Genomic DNA, 18,671 nt, shown 5'->3' with positions numbered 1-18,671 from the left:
AATCTTTGGTTGCTTTGACCCCAGTAGCCCGAGCTCCGCCATACCACATCTCAAGCCTTCCACTTCTTCGAGACTGCACTTCCAGGCTCGACTTCGTCGGCCGCTCGCTTCCTCGATTTTGTCGTGGTTCCTGCCATGCGCATGCCAGATTTGACACGACGCCACGAATCAAACGGACTTGCCGGCTTGACTCTCTTGGTTTGACGAACGCCTGCGGCAGATAGGTAAGCTTCATCCGAGGCGACAGGGTTGGTTTTCTTTGTGGAGCGTAGTAAGCGAGCAGTCTGGAGAGAACTGTCTCTACTGTCACTGGCAAGCTCGCCATCAGAGTCGTCCTTGCCCTCGATATCGGTCAGAGCTTCCTCCTCCTTCTCCACCTCACGTGCGCGTTTCTGTTCTTCGGTTTGAAACAAGCGCGTTGGCCTTATGGAACGTCGGGTGAGCGTCTTCATCGGCTTCATACTCGACTGGTTTGAAGTGAGATCCAAAAACCCAAGATCGTCGGAATCGATCTCTTCTTCCACATCTTCACCGTCGTCGAAACGTCTGTAAACCTTCTTGCCGCGGCTTGTGAAACAAATTAGCGAGAGCTCCCAAACGGAAAATTGCAAAGCTTACAATACATAAACCATGCCTTCATCGTTGCGGATGGCGTCGTCGACTTGAGCATCCCGCTTATTCTGGCCGGAGATCTTGCGTCGCTTGGCGGTTCCTGCAAGCTTACGAGCAGATGAGGCACCTGCATCCAGTGTGTGGGCCACAAAAGGATTGGAGGCGCTCTTGTCAACTTGTGGAACCTTGTCGCGAGAATCTGTGAAGATTTGGATTTGGCCACGACCGCTATCATCTTCGGCACTAAAGCTTTCGAGCGAGTATCCATTGTACCGTCTAGTTCTTCGACTTCTTCTGGGACTCGACTCGAGGTCTGCAGAGGCAGGGACATCACGTGTATTGTCTTGAAAGAGGGCCCTGGCAGCTCCGCCCACCTTGGGCGGCATTTTCTTTTGGGGCGTCTTGACCGGTGTAGGCAGCATTGGTTCGGATAAAGTGGTAGAGGAAGATGAGAGAGGTTGCAGGTGTGTACTTGACAGATCGTGCTGCTTAGACTTAGAAGTATGCTGGTCGGGAGAGGAAGGTGAAATGAACTGCACTCGGCGCGGCGCCTTGTTCTTTGGGGTCAATTGCGGCGAGTGAAGACCAGAGGCAGTTTCGGAGGACGACTTATGTGAAGGTCTTGGAGTTGTCACTGGAAGTTCCGCTCCAGGGCTTCTTCGCTGTGACCTGGGAGTTGAACCCAATTTTCGTGATGCAATCCTCGTGCTCGAGCGCGTTGCGAGTCGCAAAGCGCGATGATTTTCGCGGTCGTAGGCTGCGCCGTGAAGAGGTGTATCAGGAGTCCCTGGAGAGGAGGTAATCTGTGCGGGCGGTGTACTAGCCATGTTGTGTTGCTCTGCAGAAGTGAAGTGAAGTGAAGCAAGGTATTGTGCCGGACCCCTCAGCGCTGTCGAACACCAATGCTCACAATAGGCCAAACTACGCAAAAAAGACAATTGTGGTTTCGCAAAGTAGGCTCCGAGACATAGATCACTGACGAGCAATCCGAGGATATCAAGGACAGAAGAGGCAAGGGCAGCATTCGGGGATGGAGGTGAGGATGGAGGTTGGGCAGGATTTCAGAATCATTGCGGTGGCTGGGGCCGAATCAGAGCGGCTCTCCAGCTGCGCTCCAACCTAGACGCGCCCACTTTCTGCCCCACGCGTAAAGTGGTTGTGTTTTGGCTTCCAATTGCGGTCTTACTTTGCGTTGTTGCGCTTTGCACGGCATACTCCATACTCTGTACTGCTCTATAGAACTTGGTTGAAAGCTAGACGCATCCTTTCAACAGGCCTTACAGCACCATGAGCTTCGATGGCACTCGTATGGAAGAAGCGGGCGATGAAGTTCCACTGGACTCAAGCGCGGAATCTGCCAAAATATCGACAAGATATCCCAACAGCTCGCGACCTACCTACGAAGAACAGTCAGCCCGCGAGGAAAATTTGCACCGTGAGTTGGAAAGCGTGCGTCAAGTCAACGATGCAATTGAGGGAGTGATCCAAAGTCTGGGAAAAGCAAAAGATAACATGACGGTAAGAAACTATTCTATGGAACCTCTGCGCAGTGCTGATCACCCAACAGAACGTCAACGACACTGTCAATGCTGCATCTACTCTGCTGAATACATGGACACGAATTTTATCTCAGACCGAACATAACCAGCGGCTGATCCTTGACCCGAGCTGGAGGGGCGCAAGTCAAGATATTGCAGACATAGAAGAGGAGATCTCGGAGAAACAACGCGCAGCGGACAGGCGAGAAATCGAGGAGGAGGAGGAGAAGAGGCTCGCAGCTGCAAGACAAGCCGAAGCGGACGAGAAGCGTAAAGCAGAATCACAAACGAAACAGGCAAAGGCGCCCGCCAGAAGTGGGAGCAGAATTGGTACCACTGCAAGAGGCACAAAGGCACCTACGCCCTCCTATGTGCAAATGGGCGGCTCCAGCAACAACACCAACACTGTTAGTAAACGAGGGACGAGTTCTTCCAGAAGATCAACGTCAGGAATAGGAAGAGGTGTTGCTGGAAGAGGCGCTCGGGGGCGGGGCTAAAAGAACAAGAACATATTTTCAGCCTGGGACCACCTAGGAGGCATGGATGGAAACCTACGGAACCAAAGGCAGACGAGTTTGGCATGCCCAAAACACAAGCTGTCGCTCGCTCGCTCGCCCCTGAGCTCTTGATGCTGGGAAGCGGCTGCGGTGCACACCTGCAAGCGCCAAGCCAGGTGTCCTTAGCCCCAACCCGACGCGGCGGCGCAGGCTCTCTGTTGCATTTCCCCCAATTTCGACTGCACCCTTCTACTCTGTCCGGTTGCAGCTTGCCTCAAAGGTCTTCCCTTGGCTCGAAAGATGTTACCTGCACTCTGAAAGACAGGTTCTTCGGACCGACGCCAGCAACACGTCAAATACACAGAGTCTCCGTCAATGCATCGTGGGACCTAAAACCGCGGCCGGAATAAACAATGAACTTTGCGCCTTATCAAGACGAATCCCCCGAGCTGTAAGCATGGCCATCTACAGATATGTTTCTGAATACTCACAAATACACTATAGAGAGCGTGCTCTTTCTCCTCCGCCTACCAACAAAGGCCGAACATCGCTGGAGACACCGCGTGTCCGATCACCAGCTTCGGGACATCGTGCTTCCGAGTCAACCACTCGTATAAGCTCTGATGTCAGGCCTTATCCGCACTCCACTGCATTTGGAAACGATGGGTTCCCGAATAGATCTGCCAGCGCGAGAGAAGAGAGGGGGCAGAGTCTCGGGGCCTTCGAAACAAGCCTTCCCATGAGACTTGACTACGAAGCCATGCTGGCATACTTGTTGCTTCCTCCTGCTGGGGGGGTGTTTCTTCTCATTTTTGAACACAAGAGTGACTATGTGCGCTTCCACGCGTGGCAGTCTAGCATGCTCTTTTCGGTTATCTTCATCCTCCATCTGATCTTGTCTTGGTCCACTGTCTTATCCTGGATGTTGTTTGCCCTCGACGTAATATTGATCGGCTTCCTGGCTCTCCGTGCATACCGGGACGTGGACAATCTGGATCATTTCGAAGTGCCGTTCTTTGGCCCGCTAGCGAACTCTTTCGTCGAGAATGAATAAAGGCCGGTCATGATGAAAGCCGTCCAAGCAGAGAAGGCACAGTACTTCTACACATACAACCCTCCTATAGGCAACCATGTCGGACAGGTCTACAAATTTCGCCATCTAAGCCTCTTGCATTGCGACGTCATTTCGCAACCTATACTGGCTAATAGGACCCCAGAAAACAACACCGCCTCCAACAACAACTTCTGAAAAGGTAGTCTTTCTCTACTAGAGACCAATGGGCAAGGGTGGCAGGCCTGGACCCTTGCAAAAAACAACTCTTCGGAGTGTCTGCCATGTTCGACCACTGCTATCAGAAGCATTAACTGGCCATGGTGGTCCTCCCACAGACGCTTTCATGAGGACTTCACAAACTACGATGAGGCGTTCTGCAAGCACATAAGGCCAAGCCAACCCCTTAGTATGTTCTCTCTGACCAAATTGTGGTCTTAACCCGCTTGATGTGTACGGCCTCCGGCGCCCTCGAACGGTGTCACCAGTGATGATCGGCTACAACCTCGCCGGGACGCGGAGGAGATCGGTCGATTGCCAGATTCTGTCGGGGCTATCGGTGCCAGCCTCACAAGCATAAGAGACTTTGCAACTAGCTGGCGCGTTCGAACGAGGTCACCGATGTTGGACCACGAAGAACTGGTATCAAAGAGGGCGCTGCAGTGCAGGTGTCGGATAGGAATTAAGACACAGAGCCTCAAGGAGATGTCAAGGCCTCAGCAAGGCCGCTACATGGGTGTTTTAGTTTAATGGTTGCTCCGTCCCCGTGAGCAGTTGCATTTTCAACTCCTTACGATGGGGTTCAGGGTGGACATGATTAAAAGCGATTTGTCCGATAAATCACTTTAGTAGCAGTATGAACCAAATCTTCAGCTCTAATAGGTAAGCTTTTGAGCTTCCTCATATACTCTACGGCCTGCCTAGAGGAGTGTCCAGTTAATGGGAACAAACTGTCTAGTAACCCGCCACCTATTTTGACACCCACGCTGAGGACCCGCCATGATGTCCCTCCTCCTCCTCCTCCTCGGTATCACTAGTCTCGTCTCTCGGAACACGAGTAGCAACATAGTTCCAGAGGACTCGCAGGATTAAAAACAGCCAAAACAAATTCAGGGCTTGCAAGCCTGCGAGAAGCACGAAAGTGATGACCTGACTGATCCAGCATTTGTACTGTTGGGTCTCCCAATCCAACTTGTAGGGGCCGACGGTGGCGAACTCGGTCAGGACGGCCCAGAGGATACGGAGGTTGATGTAGTGGCGTGTGTAGATCCAAACGACAACGAAGGTGCCGTAGAAGGGGCCGACAAAGACAGAATCGAGGTAGTTGAGGATTCTGGAAGTCTACACACATTCGATCAGTTAAGATAAGTTGGCGATCTAGGGTTAGACTCACTGCGAGGAAGAAATCGGAGATATCATGGCTGATATAGACCGCAAGGCCCATGTGCATGAAATGGAACCGGTAGCTCAGCCAGATCAAGGTGAGCGTGATGATATGATGGGCCACCAGCTCCCGGAAATCTTTCCTAGGTTTCTCGAGTTGCAGTATCAGCACAGCGGCCTGCTGGGCCCAATAACTGGCTTGGAGCAAATAGTACGCCTTGAGCAGGCCCTCGTGTTCGCGATGCGGGTATCCTTGGAACATGGAGGTGGTGTTGAAGTACCAGACAGACGAGCGCGACATGACGTAGAGCCCGAGAGGGATGAAGACGCTGAAATACATGGCTGCATACAACTGTTCCATAAAACGCGCTATCTTGCTGCGACTGCAGATGCCACAATACAGTCCCAGGGGATATATCACCCGCTGCATGAGGAATTCCCGAGCGAAGGAGAGAACAACAGTGTAGAAGGCGACAAAAGCGAAATCTCTGACACCCTTTCCGTACATTGTCGGGCCATCGGTCTCGGTCTTGGTCTTGGGGAGAGGATAGGACAAGAAGATGGCGGCATGGAGAGGATTTGATTCAGTTGGATGAACCAAGTAAGCGGAGAGGATGATGAGGACAAGTAACAGGGGAGTCAGCCATGTATGTCGGCGAGCGTAAGTGTAATATCGTTGCCAGGCCGATCGTCCTCCTTGTTTGTTGGCTTGAATTCTGGTCTTGGTGGGCGCTTTTTTAGAGTAAGGAGAAGGAGCGGAAGAGGATATGAGAGGAGTTTGCTGGACAACGGTTGTCGCAAATGCTGGAGCGTCACTGTCTCCGTGAGGCTCACCTCCTAGGCGGGAGGCTCTTCTCAGCCGGACCATGAGGCTTGACCCGGGCGAGGATAGAACAGGAGTATAAACGAGTGAAAACGAGACAATGAGCTAACTAGATGCCGCAACGACCGGAAAAGAAACCAAATGAATGTATGTGAAGCGAGTGACTGGAAGAGAGGAGGAGGAGGAGGAGGGAGGGGCAGCAACAGGTAGGACACTTCGGTTTGAATTAAATACCTGGGCTGGGTCCTGTTCCCAACGTCCGTCTTCATCTGGTATGAGTGAGGTACTCCGTGCAAGCGACGTGCGCGTACCTCGTAAAAGCAAACTGGAGAAGGCATTGGATGGTATACGAACCCCCCGGCGAACGCTTCTATACAATACGCTATACGCATGCACAATACGAAGTACGCAGGGGGGGAGTTGTAGCTCCTTTCGGCACGCGTGGCGGGGATTCCCTTGCCAATAGGGACGATCCAATATCCCAGGAAGTCCGCATTGGCGGCGCACCATTGATAAGTGACTGTCAGGCGGAGGAGGCTGTCTGAACATGGTTGGGAAGTTGTCATTTTACAGAGTAGAGGTCGAGCGGAAGGGAGTGGCAGAGTGGCAGAGGATAAACGAGGCCAGGTTTGACGGTCAGTGGCATGTGTACTCTGCCGTATTATCAGGGGAAAAGGCGCAGGTGGTCTGCTTGATCCACGGTATACTTGGAGAAGGCTGGCTTGGTCCACCGTTGTCCCGTTGTCCCGTCAACCCGCATACCCAAACAAACCGCGGACCTAGGGCCTCCTAAGCCCCTGCCCCTCGTCACCCGTCACCCATCACCCATCACCCGGACCGATGCCAGTCCATCCGGGCCTTTTCAGAATGTCTCCTACACGCACAGACACATCGACGCAGTTGCACTTGGATAAAGTTGCTGGCAACCACAACCACCGCAGTTCGCATTCTCCCTCACCAACTCCCGCTGGCAAACAAAGCAACGAGGTTCACGTTGGCAGAATGCCACCAGGCGCCGCCTCCGAAGTTGGCGCGCCCCCATCAGTACCTCTGAGTTGTAAGTCTCATGACCTCCGATGGCCGGGACTTTGCTGATCAAAGAACAGTCTCAAACAACTTCTGGGGGCGAGACGATGCGGGTGTCGACCCTCTGCTGAGCCGAATGCAAAATGCGAAAACGACCTGCGACGAACTCAAAGCTTTCTACAACGCCCGCGCCGCCCTGGAGGAGGACTATGCGAAAAAGCTCCTGAATCTGTCGCGGAAGCCATTAGGTAGCGTTGAACAAGGCACACTGAGGGCCAGCCTGGATGTGGCCCGAGGAGAAACCGAGTCCATGGGAAAGCAACATGCTCTGATAGCCCAACAGATGAGATCCGAGCTGGAGGAGCCTCTGGCTGCGTTTGCGGGAGGCATGAAGGAACGTCGCAAGATCATCCAGAATGGCATCGAGAGGCTTCTCAAGATAAAGCAAACCCAGACTGCCCACGTCAACAAGGCTCGAGACAAGTACGAACAGGATTGCCTGAGAATCAAAGGATATCTGGCCCAAGGCCATATGGTCATGGGGCAAGAGGAGCGCAAAAACAAGGCCAAACTGGAAAAGACACAAATCAACATGGCTAGCAACTCGAACGAATATGAAGCGGCGGTCAAGGTGCTGGAAGAGACCATCGGTCGCTGGAACAAGGAATGGAAGGCGGCCTGCGACAAGTTTCAGGATCTCGAGGAAGAACGCATTGATTTTACCAAATCTTCACTTTGGGCCTTCGCAAATATCGCGTCAACAGTGTGCGTCTCGGATGATGCCTCATGCGAGAAGGTCCGACTGGCGCTGGAAAGTTGTGAGGTGGAAAAAGACATCACCCTCTTCATCAAGGTCTGCGGCACAGGTCAGGAAATTCCGGACCCTCCACGGTATATCAATTTCTGTCGAGGTGATGTCGACAGTCAATCAGAGGTCTCTGAAGATGACAACTACTCGGTTGCTCAGTTCTCACGCACCAGTAACCCCGCCTTTCGCTCTTCTTCGCCGACCCATTCCAATGCTGGAACCAGAAGCACTCGTGACGGCACTCCTCAGCGTCGCTCTGAAGAGCCAATGGGCCCGGATGAGGATGATGCTCGGACGCCATCCAACACGAACAGCGGGCGTCCAAGGCCTCTCAACTACAAACAACCGGGCCCGCACGTCCCTCCGAACTACTCGCCCAGTCAACACGGCGACGTGCCCCAAGTGCCACACAACCAGTATCCCACGGACGGAATGACCATGTTTTGTCGGGCGGATGCGGCATCCGTGGCTGGCTCTGCCTTATCCTCAAACACGAGGCCCGAGAGCAGAGACAGTCAAAGCGAGTATTCGGTGCCGAGTTCATTCACCAGCGCTGAGCCCATGTCAGGCGCCACGTCGCCAATCAAATCAGCACCTACCAACGGCGTCGAGTTACCTGGCATGACAGCGGTCGACAAGTCGGTCCAGAAGAAGAGATCTGGGTTTTTTTCCAACAGCCCATTCCGCAGAAAGTCGAGAAAGGACCACGACTCCCAATCTACCAGCAGCCCTCCTACTCGGAGTACGTGGAACCCCGTTGCGTCTTCTAGGGGCAGGATTAGTCTCAATCCCACAGTGTCCAGCACACAATCCAGTCCGACGAAATCGCCAACTCGTCAAACTCCGAGCTTCTTCAACCGCAACACGGTTGACATGGCCCCCGAATGCGAAGATGCTGCTGACCCACGAGCGAGCTTCCAATTGAATGTGGGCAACAATGTTTTCGATGTGGCAAGCCCCGATGGGCAACATTCTACGCCCAGGGCAAGCGCTGTGAATCGCCGCAGTCAATTCCTCCCACCGCCATCTGCTGCAGGCGATGCTATGATGCACGACCCGATTGCACAGGCGCTGGCAGATCTCAAGCAAAGCTCCAACGGCGTGACAGGGATGGCCAAACAATCTAGCATGCGAGTCGCCGTTGATCGTTTCCACGGAGTGGCCACTCCAGCACCTGAACAGGAGCCCATTACTCGACCGGATTTTGTCAGTGCTGATGGACAGGCACGAATGGCAGCACAACGAGGTACCCCACCGCCAGCATATGAAAGTGGTGGTGGCAGAGCGCAGAGTGCCCTAGGCGTTCCACAACCTGCTCATACCAAGAAAGAGATGCTGAACCGGACTGAAACGTGGGGCACTGGTCCAGTGCCTTCAAACCATCGAGGTAGCCAACAATCCCGACCTGGGACGAGAGATGGAAGAAGAAGTCCGGGACCAGGAATGATTAGAGCCGCCAGTCCTCAGCCCCCAAGTCAGTACCAGCAACGGGCCAGGAGCCCGGCCCCCGGTATGGTCCCAAGAGCGGCCAGTCCGCAACCACAGAGTCGATACCAACGCTCGCGAAGTCCAGCGCCGGGGATGTTGCCCCGAGCTGCAAGCCCACAACCCATCAACCCATTCACGAACAGTCCGGTGCGAGCTCGCAGCCCGGGCCCAGCTATGATGCAGCAAGGCTCAAGTCCTCAAGGTCACACTGGGTCTCAGTTACGGTCAGCCTCACCCAACCCATATGCGGGACGGCAGCGTTACCCAAACCAGGGAGCTAGGCAGGACAGCGGGATGGAGATGCAGCTCAGCTCGCAGGATGTGGCAAGATATGATGATCCCAGAAACGGCAGCGGTCGAGGCCGTCAGGACATGGCGAGACCAAATTCTAGTTTTGGCGGTGATGCCTACCAGCAGCCGCAGGGTTTCGGTGGACGTGGTTCGAGGCACCGGGGCGGGCCCGACGTCGAGTTAAGGAGGGAGCGGAGCAAGAGCTTGGCCGCCATGCCCTACCGGCCCTCACAGCCACAGGTGTTGCACTACGGTAAGTCTGATGCCTTCTCGAAAATTGAGTCTGCTAGAGCGACTAACTTTGGCTTAGCTCGTGCCCTGTACAGCTACACGGCCGCAATCCCCGAGGAACTGAGTTTCAGCAAGGGCGACATCCTGGCCGTGCTCAGGATGCAAGACGACGGATGGTGGGAGGCAGAGGTCAAAGAGAGCGGCAGGGGCACGAGAGTCGGAGGCATCGGCTTGGTCCCGAGCAATTATCTCCAGAAGTGCTAGATTGGGGGAGTTTGGATCTTGACCGGTGAAGTGTGTCGATGTCAACAACAGTTGGATAGACGGAAATCCAACCGTGCAAGCATACGATTTGGTCGAATAGAATGGTCGCTGGAGCAAAAAATGGAATGAGCCCATGATGTGTGCACAACCTCTCGCCCTGAGGCTATCTCGGAGCACAAAGAATGTTTGGTCTTGGGTGATACTATTATGTGACGCACTTGGGTCTCCATCAGCGTGGAAACCGTCCTGCCACAGTTGCAAATGTGTTGGCCATCGATCGACTTGGACAGGACCATGGCCACGGCCAAAGGAGTAACGGAGTCGGACATCTGGTTGGCCTGGCGTCAAGGTGTATGTATGTATGTACAAAGAGCATTTGCACTGTACTAGGACCATACTGAACGTGGAGAATCATTTGAAACCCGAGCCAGTGAAACTTGTTTTGTGTATGTCTTCACTTCACTCCTTCGGTTGCGGTTGCAGATGCAGATGCGGATGCGTGACTCGACTCTATCAGCAAGTATAAAGAAAGCCGAAGAAGAAAAGGCACTTCAATTTTTCGTAACTAATATATGCTATCCCGATAGGTGCCGTTGGTTCATGTTTATATTTCCGTAAAGACCACTCATGTGGTTCGTAGGGTTATTGGTGTGCGTATGCGTATGCGTGCCCACGTCAAAGCCCAAATGGCCGAGGTGGGCAGAAAAACCAAGGTCGAAGCCATCATCCGCTTGGGGAATACCAGCCCAATTTTGCATGGGATCAAAATCCCAACCATGTACCATTTGCGACCCACCGGTCGGGCTGTCCAAACCATTGCCCCATTTTAAACCGTCAAACATATTGTCCATGAACATCTCCTGGCTGGCTGGATTTAGAATTCGCGAACCACCGTAGGGATTGGCAAACGGAACGTCGATGTATGTAGAGCCGAAATCGCCCGTTGACGACTGTTGAGGTGGATGACTCGCGGCTGGCGCAAGACTTGCCATACCATTTGGACGACCACCATCTCGAGGTTCTTCGGGTGATGGAGCGTGCCTTTTACTCGCTTCATACAGCCGGGTGATGACCTCCGACGAGCGCCTCGCTGCCGTAGACCAGGGCTGCAGATCTTTCAACACCTGGATTGCTGTCTCGACTTGCTGTCGGCTGCTTGTGAGAACCCTCGTGTCGAATGAATCCGAGTAAAGCGAAAGGAGGGGCACCATTGTTGTCTGATACAGGAGCCAAGCGGCATGCCAGCCCGACATCTGACATGGTCCTTGACCTCGCCAGGTGGTTGCAATATCGTGGATAAGATCGGCGCAGATTTTGCGACAGAGCTCAATAGTAGACTTCTTTTCGCGGGATAATTTATCCGGGGAAATCTTGCGCATTGCGTACCACAACAGGACCGGACGGTGAAGGATGGTTCGATGATGAAGGTAGCGCCACCTCATCACGTTTTTCAGTACAGTAACTCCAGCTGATTCGTTTGGGTCCGGTTCGGTTGGTTGATCTTGTACTGACGAATGTTTGTACCATTCGATGTAGAGGGCGTCGAAGGCGTGGCGTTCATGTTCCTCGAGCAGCGGAGAAATTGCAAGGGCGTCTTCCATCCTTGTGCTGATGAGGCAGAACCGAACATTTTCTTGCACCAGTGCCAGCAGGCTTGGTGATTCTCCGATCGGCTCTTGAGGAGGCTTTGCCGTGATTGCATGGCCCATTCGCCCCATGCTGGGCCGTCCCAATACATAGCCCGCCCAGGCATCAACCATGAATGCGCACCACCAGATTCTCCGCCTCATCTCAATAGAGGACGCCGCTGTCTGGACCTTTGCGGAGCCGACACCTTCGCTGTAGTCGCGATGCAAGCCCAACATGGTGGCCACTCTGAGCGTCACACCCATCAAGGAATTGGCCTGATTGGGCAACTGCACATACTGGAGGTACACGCCACCCAGGATGGCAAATGCTTGCACGGTCTCAAGGTGGGGAGAGTCCAGAGTGTCGATGTTAAGATGTTGTTTGGCGCGAGCAAAGTATACCTGGTGTGCGGTGTCATGAGACGTCCCAGCAGCCACGCAACCCATAGCCAACACGGCGTTCACAAGCAAGAGCCATCTAGAGTCCGTTCTTTGAGCAGTCATGTACGTGTCTCTGAATTTCTGCTCCTCAATCAGAGGAAGAAATGGGTGGACATAGGTGAAGTACGCGTTGATCATACGGATTTCGTCCCAGGGCGATGAGGAAACAGTATTCGGGTGAGGCGCACTGGTTCCGGGACGTTCCGAGGCTTCGCACGAAGGGCCGGCGCGTCCTTCGGCAGTTTCGGCCAGACACTCTGGATCAAGCCAGGCAATAACTCGCAAGACGGCGACGATGGAGGAGATGCCGAGATAGGAAGTTTTCTGCTTATAACACACAGATAACAAGTTGACCTCATCTGTAAATCCCTTCACAGCATCAGGCGTGTGGATGAACTCATCATCATGCTCTTCAGGCATTGGTTGGAATCGTTCCAGGCTCACCGCATCAGGATCGACCGTAGGCGACTTTTCTTCCACACTAGGGGTGCGAGGAGAGGGAGGATGGAAGGCGCAGCTCTTTGAGACGAGCTCAATAAGTTTTTCACGTGGAAGATCTTTGAGTTGCTCCGGGTGGGCTTCTGGGAAGAGCCTCTGAAGGATAGCCCGATACTCCTGAAGGGTGTGGGAGATCTTCTCAACTGATCTACTCGAGGGTCAGGTAACGGGTAGGGTCCAGCGTTAGGTTATCTGGCCGCTTACCTCCTAGAGGGCACCTGTCGCTGTCTGGGCTCGGTATAGTGACAAGAGGTGGCCTTCCTATACCACTGGCAAGTCTCACAAGGATACTCACCATTGCATCGGATTTTGCGCCGCCGGCAAGGCTCGCAAGCTCTGACAGTGGAGGTCCTCCTTTTGGTGACGGGACTTGCGTTGGAATCTGTCTGCTCGGGGGTGGTATACTGAGCTGTTTCAAAGGTGTGGAACATCCTGAACGGGTTTGGTCAGACAGCTCTGCCCGTTTGTAAGATAGGCTAGATAGTCGGACAGTTGTAGTCACGCGTCAGATCTGGGAAAAGGCTGTGCAGAGTTCCGAAGTCGTGATTTGACGTCACAGGGGAAACCCGACACCTGTAGAGAGAGCAGATGTGAGGGCAATATGCGATTCGAAGGCCGACCCAGTTGGCGGCCGATTCTGACTCTCGAGCAATTGAATCAACGAGTGTACGAGAAAGAGAAAAAGCGAGGAGAAACGGGGATGTTCATAAAAAAGATTTTAGCCTACCCTGAACTGGAATGAATTCCTTCATGATGACCAAAGGCAAGGTTTGTATCCGTACATCGGGGGTGTATGATGGACAGGTTATGAGACAAGTCTCTTCGACATTCAAGGTAGAACCCGGGAAGATCCACCCTAGTCGGCCGCGGGCAGGACGAACTCGAGGCCTGGTCGGTACATCGACAATCGTCTCCGGTGGTCTGCCAGTACAGTAGATGATGTACTAGTGCAGCGACCAGACCAAACCCGGCGGGCCATCAGAGGTGGAGGAATACAGATTCCGAGAGGTCTTGGTGAGCGACATGGGCTCTCGACCGGGGGGGATTGGGACGGAGGGACGGAAGAGGGAGAAATGGCTGGACGGCAGCATTTTAGCAGAGGAAAAGGCAGAAGAGGCGGTGCGGTGCGGTGGGTGGATTCATGGTTCAAGGATAAATAGAGGCCTTGGGGCCGAAGATGCAGCCTGGCAGGCTGATGCAGGAATCTGTTCAAGGATATTCGTACATACCGCAGGTACTAACAGTAGTAGGGGTACAGGAGTGGTAGTACGGATACAGTAATACTTGAGCTGATGGCAAATGGCGGTCTCGGATTTCCCCAGGCACCAGAAGCCTGACTCGGCCTGATCGATGCTCTAGGCCTAAGGAGCCTACAGACTGCGAGAGACATGTACGTACAGTACCTACCTACCTAAGTCAGTGCCCTGATGTTTGTGGCTGCGCGCAGCTACGAGCCAGTTCCCTCTCCCTTCATTTCTGATTACAATATTACCCTACTCACTTATCTACAGCACTTCATCACCCTCCTCATGCCACCCCGTCTGCAATTAAATCTCCTCGCCTCTACGGAGTATTCCGTACTGCTACTACTGAATGACTGTATCAAGCATTCCATCCTTGGTCCTTGGTAGTCCAGTCTGCCAAGGTGTGGCCATCCCTCATCCTCTCGAGTCGAACATGCCACCGTGGGCCCAAAAAGACACAACAAGCACCGTGGGTCCCTGCAATCCCATCCCAACCACTCTCCTCTATTCAGAGTCTACAGACTCCAGAGTCCTCCGTACACATCGATCCTCACTACCCCGGTCTTGACCCTTTGGGCTTCGCTTCCTATGCAAGAGAAAACCTTAATTGGGTCGTTTTAGGCGCCCAAGGGGAAAATACCAGAACCACAAATCAAACATCCAACATCAAACCTGAATTCTCCGGTTTTTGATCAGCAGGTCCAGTCAACATGCAGCCTAGGCTAGAAAGACTGAAAGACCCTTGTTGGTAGCGGGCCGGCTCTCTATCTGCCGACGTACATCGGATCCGCAACCTAGAGCGGATTTTCTCTCATTCAGCAAAGGATGACTTCAGTCTTCAAGCACACCCCCTGTTCACCTCGGTGGGCCTCTCTTATTCAAGTGTCATGATCTGACTAAAGTCCCCATTGCAGACTATGTATTCTCTGCAGGATCATCATCCAGGATGGGATGTGGTCAAGATGCTTTTACCCGTCGACCACCTCGAACAACTCCTGTCACCCCATCCGACAATCTAGTGGTAGAGGATCTCCAACCCTCTCCAGCCAACTTTCTCTCATGTTGTGTGCCAGGACAGCGCTCTCACACATCAACATCCGCCTGACCTTCCGAATTGCTCCCAAATCATTCAGTTCCTCCCTTCTCTCGGCTCGTGCCCCCAAACTCGCCCTGACACGATTAAAGCGTCAAGGGGCGTGATACTAACTCACATCAATGGTTAGTGGCTGCGGCCTCTGCCCTACACTACTGCTCTCCAGCGCCCAGGTATGTCCAGCGCAATGCAGGTGATCCGGCCGCCAGCCCTCGAACCCGAATGACTTGCTTGTCATTGGGCACCACATCAATCGCGCTGTCACTTAGGTGGCACCCTTCGCGTTCTTCAAACACTAAACACTTCACCGGCCTTTCTGCAGATACATGCATTTCGTTCCCCACCACCTCGACCTTGACCTTGCGACCCGGAAAAGGGAGGTATTTCAGAGGTTGTGGCCAATCCGTGTCGCGGCCTACCAGCTCCCCACCGACCCAAATCCGCGCTGCCAAAACATGGGGCTCTTCGCGGATGTTATCAACACATCCTTCAAGGACATTGGTGGTGCCGTTCGCTCTAACCCAGACACCTTTCTTCACAATGCTGTCCTTAATCTCCAGTCCCGTCCGGACTGATACAAACCTCACCTCTACATCAGCCGTGATCTCTGTCAGCCGGGAACTCACCACCCATAGCTCCCAATCCTGCGTCCGGGGCTCGCGGGCATGAGTCACACTCCAGTCGTGGTGAGCCCGACGAATACCTACCGCCACAGGGGCTAGCGCCCGCGCCATGGCATAGTATGCAGGTTTCCTCCGCAGAAAGTAGTCGACGATCGACCAGCTGGTAACTGGCCAGCAGTCGTTCAGCTGCCATACCAAGGCACCGCCACACTGTCTCTCATTGCCCCACTGCCGGCGCCATCCCCGGTAGCCAAACATCAGAGCCTCACACTGGATGAGCTGAGTCAAGTGAATGTAGGTCTCGAGCTTCGTCGCCGTCCTCACGTTTTCTACCAAGTATGTTGCGATCCGTCGCTCGTGCCCGTCGGCTTTGTTGTGGAAGTCAAGTACGTGACTTTGCGGGAAGAGGTCCTCTTCCTTCTCCACAAACCACCGGATTGTGTCCAGGTGAGGGAATGCTTCCATTCCAAATTCCGAGTTGAAACGCCCACCCAGGGAATCGAAGATTTGATACTTCTCCTGCGTCCCATGCCACACATTCCACTGGTGCAGGTCTCCGACGGTGGGATCCGAGCTGATCTTGCCGTCGCCCCATGGGGATCCGGGATGGTAGGCAACCGAGGGGGCCTCGGCTGCGCAGACCTTGGGCAACAGCGACTCGTAGATGTACCGTGCCGGGAAATCAGACTGCAGCCAGTGTTGCTCATTTTTGTCCTCGTAGTCATAGGTTAAATGGGCCGACTCGGCCACCTGGTAGTCCTCATTGTTCCCGGCGAAAATGGCAAGACAGGGGTGGTGGCGAATTCGCCGGACATTAGCCACAGCCTCCGCCTGGATCGACCTTAGGATGGATGGGAAACAAGGGTAATTGCCGCAGCCGAACATGAAGTCCTGCCAGACCAGGATTCCCAGTTCGTCGCACGCATTGTAGAACGCGTCATGTTCGTAGATGCCGCCTCCCCAGACTCTGTGCTCCTGCATTAGCCTGAGTTCCCACCGGGACCGCGGGCACCCAAGCAGATGAAACGCGTGCTTCACATTACTCCGTACAATGTACATACCTGATCATCTTTTGGTTTGCAGGCACCATCAATTCAATCCAGGCCCGGTACTTCTCCGGGGTGATGTTGGTCAAGAAGCTATCCGCGGGTATCCAACAGGAGCCGCCGCAGAAAATGTCGACGCCGTTGACCCGGAAATAGAAGGACTTACCGTGAGAATCAGGTTCTTGAACGAGCTCCACTTTCCGCAGACCGACTCGTCTGGTCTCGGTGTGCAGGTCGATTCCATCGACCGTGATAGTCACCCGGACGTTGTAAAGGGGCTGCTGTCCATACCCGTTCGGCATCCAACGTTCGGGGTTGGAGACCCGCAGTTGGCTGGCCGCCCATCCATTGGACTCACATTGGGCGACGTTGGTAGCAATGATCTTTTCTCCAATACTCACGTCGAATCTAGCCAGCACAGAGGAATGATCGCTATCACTCTCGGCTCCCTCGATGTTGGCAGTGGTGTGAATTGTCGCGACTGTCTGGTCGGCTGAAATGTTGATATCTATCCGCACATCCGCTATCCTCCAGGAGTAAATTTCAAGGCGAACCGGTTTCCATATCCCAGCACACATCAACGCGGGGCCCCAGTCCCAACCCCAGTGATATTGTGCCTTTCTTACGGCCAGACGAGCTGGATCTCCGTTGAAGCAAACAAACTTGTGCTCGGGGTACTGGTTCTTGATTTCTCGAGCTTTGAGAAAGGCAGAATCGAACTCAATCTCCAAGTCGTGGTCAGTGCCCGATTTGATGGCACCAGTAACATCAACACGATAAGGCAGGAACATATTGTCAGACTTGAGGATAGTCAACCCATCCAGTCTGACATGAGCGAACGTATCTAAGCCGTCGAAGGCCAAAACCACTCTCGCTCCGTCTGGCGCTGGAGGGTTTGCGATCTTGGTGCGATAGATCCATGACTTCAGCCCTACCCATTCCGCCTTGATCTCATTGAACCCAATAAATGGATCTTGTAATCTGGCGTAGCATTCAGATTAGTTCCAACCAATGTTACGATCGAGCTTACGTACAGATCATTATCAATCAGATCCTGGTGGACAGTAGATGGCACCTTCTTCACCGGCAGCCAAGAGCTCTCGTCAACCTGGTCAGCCTGCTTGAAAGACCAGCCCGAGGAGAGGTCGACGACTGTCATAGGAATGGACTCGGCCATGACGACGACACGACAAATTAAGAACAAGACAGTGTCAGTGGTGTGGACTGGTTGGCTTTCAAATATGTTGCAAAGGCTCCGGCAGGCTCTTCAGGGTTTTTATACCCCGAATTTTGCTAGTCTGGGCGTGAAGGTGTTAGTTCTGCGACATAACCACCGTTACCAAACATTGCACCTTGGACACCCTTCCTGAAGGCACTTGGGAGATGCAAGGCATATAGGTACCTAAAGTATACGAGAACACTAATAGCAGTACTGAGTATGGAACAGTAGCACTCCGCTGACCGGATAAACGTCGGAGCAGCGTCTAGCTGTGTCCAATCAAGCAGTGCAGTTGCTGTCCACAAAGCAGCCAGATGCGGAGGCAATCCGCCCGCAGCTCCAAATCGAAATACTAGTGCCTGTAGAAGCCTGACTGCCGACTGCAACCACGATCCTCCGTACTCCGTAACTCGTCCAGCATCAATTGATTGCAGCTGCAGGACAGGATGGACCTGGACCTGGACCTGGACCTCTCGCAACCGTCAATCTGTGGGACCTCTCAGGCCAGATCTGCTGTCCACCTACGAGTACTAGGTACCTAGGTAGCTTGCATGCAGCGACAACCCTGCGAACCCAGTTGTCCTTGCGGAATGAAGTCAGCACTTTGGTCCACAATGGTGACAACAGTGTTCGACGAGGCCAGAGCTGACCACATTCGAGCTCAGCGCATCCTGGCGATCCTCCAGACTTGCCTCCATACGCCCTACTGTCCTACCAACCCACGATCACCCACCCCCCACCTATGGGATCTGCCCCCAGTTCAAACATGTTCTTGCGTGCCACCAGAGAAGGATTAGTCTGTCGTGGTTCAGTACGAAAGAAGCAATCCGTTCAGCAAGAGGCAGTTTACAGAGACACTGTGAGCAT

At 53.6% G+C, this 18,671-nt stretch overlaps 7 protein-coding genes across 7 annotated transcripts; 3 read left to right on the top strand and 4 right to left on the bottom strand.

The window, feature by feature from the left end:
* Nucleotides 1-50: 50 nt before the first annotated feature.
* On the bottom strand, nucleotides 51-1,439 carry A1O3_06845 (uncharacterized protein; the record flags this gene model as incomplete). Its single annotated transcript, XM_007736961.1, has 2 exons — nucleotides 51-567; nucleotides 619-1,439. The coding sequence occupies 2 exons, from the start codon at nucleotides 1,437-1,439 to the stop codon at nucleotides 51-53; spliced, it is 1,338 nt and encodes a 445-aa protein (XP_007735151.1).
* Nucleotides 1,440-1,899: 460 nt separating this feature from the next.
* Nucleotides 1,900-2,647, top strand: A1O3_06844 (uncharacterized protein; the record flags this gene model as incomplete). The annotated part of the gene is made up of 2 exons (XM_007736960.1): nucleotides 1,900-2,130; nucleotides 2,180-2,647. 2 exons carry the CDS (start codon nucleotides 1,900-1,902, stop codon nucleotides 2,645-2,647), a joined length of 699 nt encoding a protein of 232 aa, XP_007735150.1.
* A 413-nt stretch (nucleotides 2,648-3,060) lies between these two features.
* Nucleotides 3,061-3,701, top strand: A1O3_06843 (uncharacterized protein; the record flags this gene model as incomplete). Its single annotated transcript, XM_007736959.1, has 2 exons — nucleotides 3,061-3,098; nucleotides 3,152-3,701. 2 exons carry the CDS (start codon nucleotides 3,061-3,063, stop codon nucleotides 3,699-3,701), a joined length of 588 nt encoding a protein of 195 aa, XP_007735149.1.
* A 966-nt stretch (nucleotides 3,702-4,667) lies between these two features.
* Nucleotides 4,668-5,949, bottom strand: A1O3_06842 (uncharacterized protein; the record flags this gene model as incomplete). Its single annotated transcript, XM_007736958.1, has 2 exons — nucleotides 4,668-5,039; nucleotides 5,092-5,949. The coding sequence occupies 2 exons, from the start codon at nucleotides 5,947-5,949 to the stop codon at nucleotides 4,668-4,670; spliced, it is 1,230 nt and encodes a 409-aa protein (XP_007735148.1).
* Nucleotides 5,950-6,970: 1,021 nt separating this feature from the next.
* On the top strand, nucleotides 6,971-10,012 carry A1O3_06841 (uncharacterized protein; the record flags this gene model as incomplete). Its single annotated transcript, XM_007736957.1, has 2 exons — nucleotides 6,971-9,770; nucleotides 9,828-10,012. The coding sequence occupies 2 exons, from the start codon at nucleotides 6,971-6,973 to the stop codon at nucleotides 10,010-10,012; spliced, it is 2,985 nt and encodes a 994-aa protein (XP_007735147.1).
* Nucleotides 10,013-10,587: 575 nt separating this feature from the next.
* A1O3_06840 (uncharacterized protein) lies at nucleotides 10,588-13,010 on the bottom strand (the record flags this gene model as incomplete). Its single annotated transcript, XM_007736956.1, has 2 exons — nucleotides 10,588-12,730; nucleotides 12,784-13,010. 2 exons carry the CDS (start codon nucleotides 13,008-13,010, stop codon nucleotides 10,588-10,590), a joined length of 2,370 nt encoding a protein of 789 aa, XP_007735146.1.
* A 2,058-nt stretch (nucleotides 13,011-15,068) lies between these two features.
* A1O3_06839 (uncharacterized protein) lies at nucleotides 15,069-17,762 on the bottom strand (the record flags this gene model as incomplete). The annotated part of the gene is made up of 3 exons (XM_007736955.1): nucleotides 15,069-16,506; nucleotides 16,601-17,566; nucleotides 17,620-17,762. 3 exons carry the CDS (start codon nucleotides 17,760-17,762, stop codon nucleotides 15,069-15,071), a joined length of 2,547 nt encoding a protein of 848 aa, XP_007735145.1.
* Nucleotides 17,763-18,671: the final 909 nt, after the last annotated feature.

This window comes from Capronia epimyces, assembly GCF_000585565.1.
Source record: "Capronia epimyces CBS 606.96 chromosome Unknown aczIQ-supercont1.5, whole genome shotgun sequence".
NCBI lineage: Eukaryota > Fungi > Ascomycota > Eurotiomycetes > Chaetothyriales > Herpotrichiellaceae > Capronia > Capronia epimyces.
This window is presented reverse-complemented; position numbering and strand designations above follow the sequence as displayed.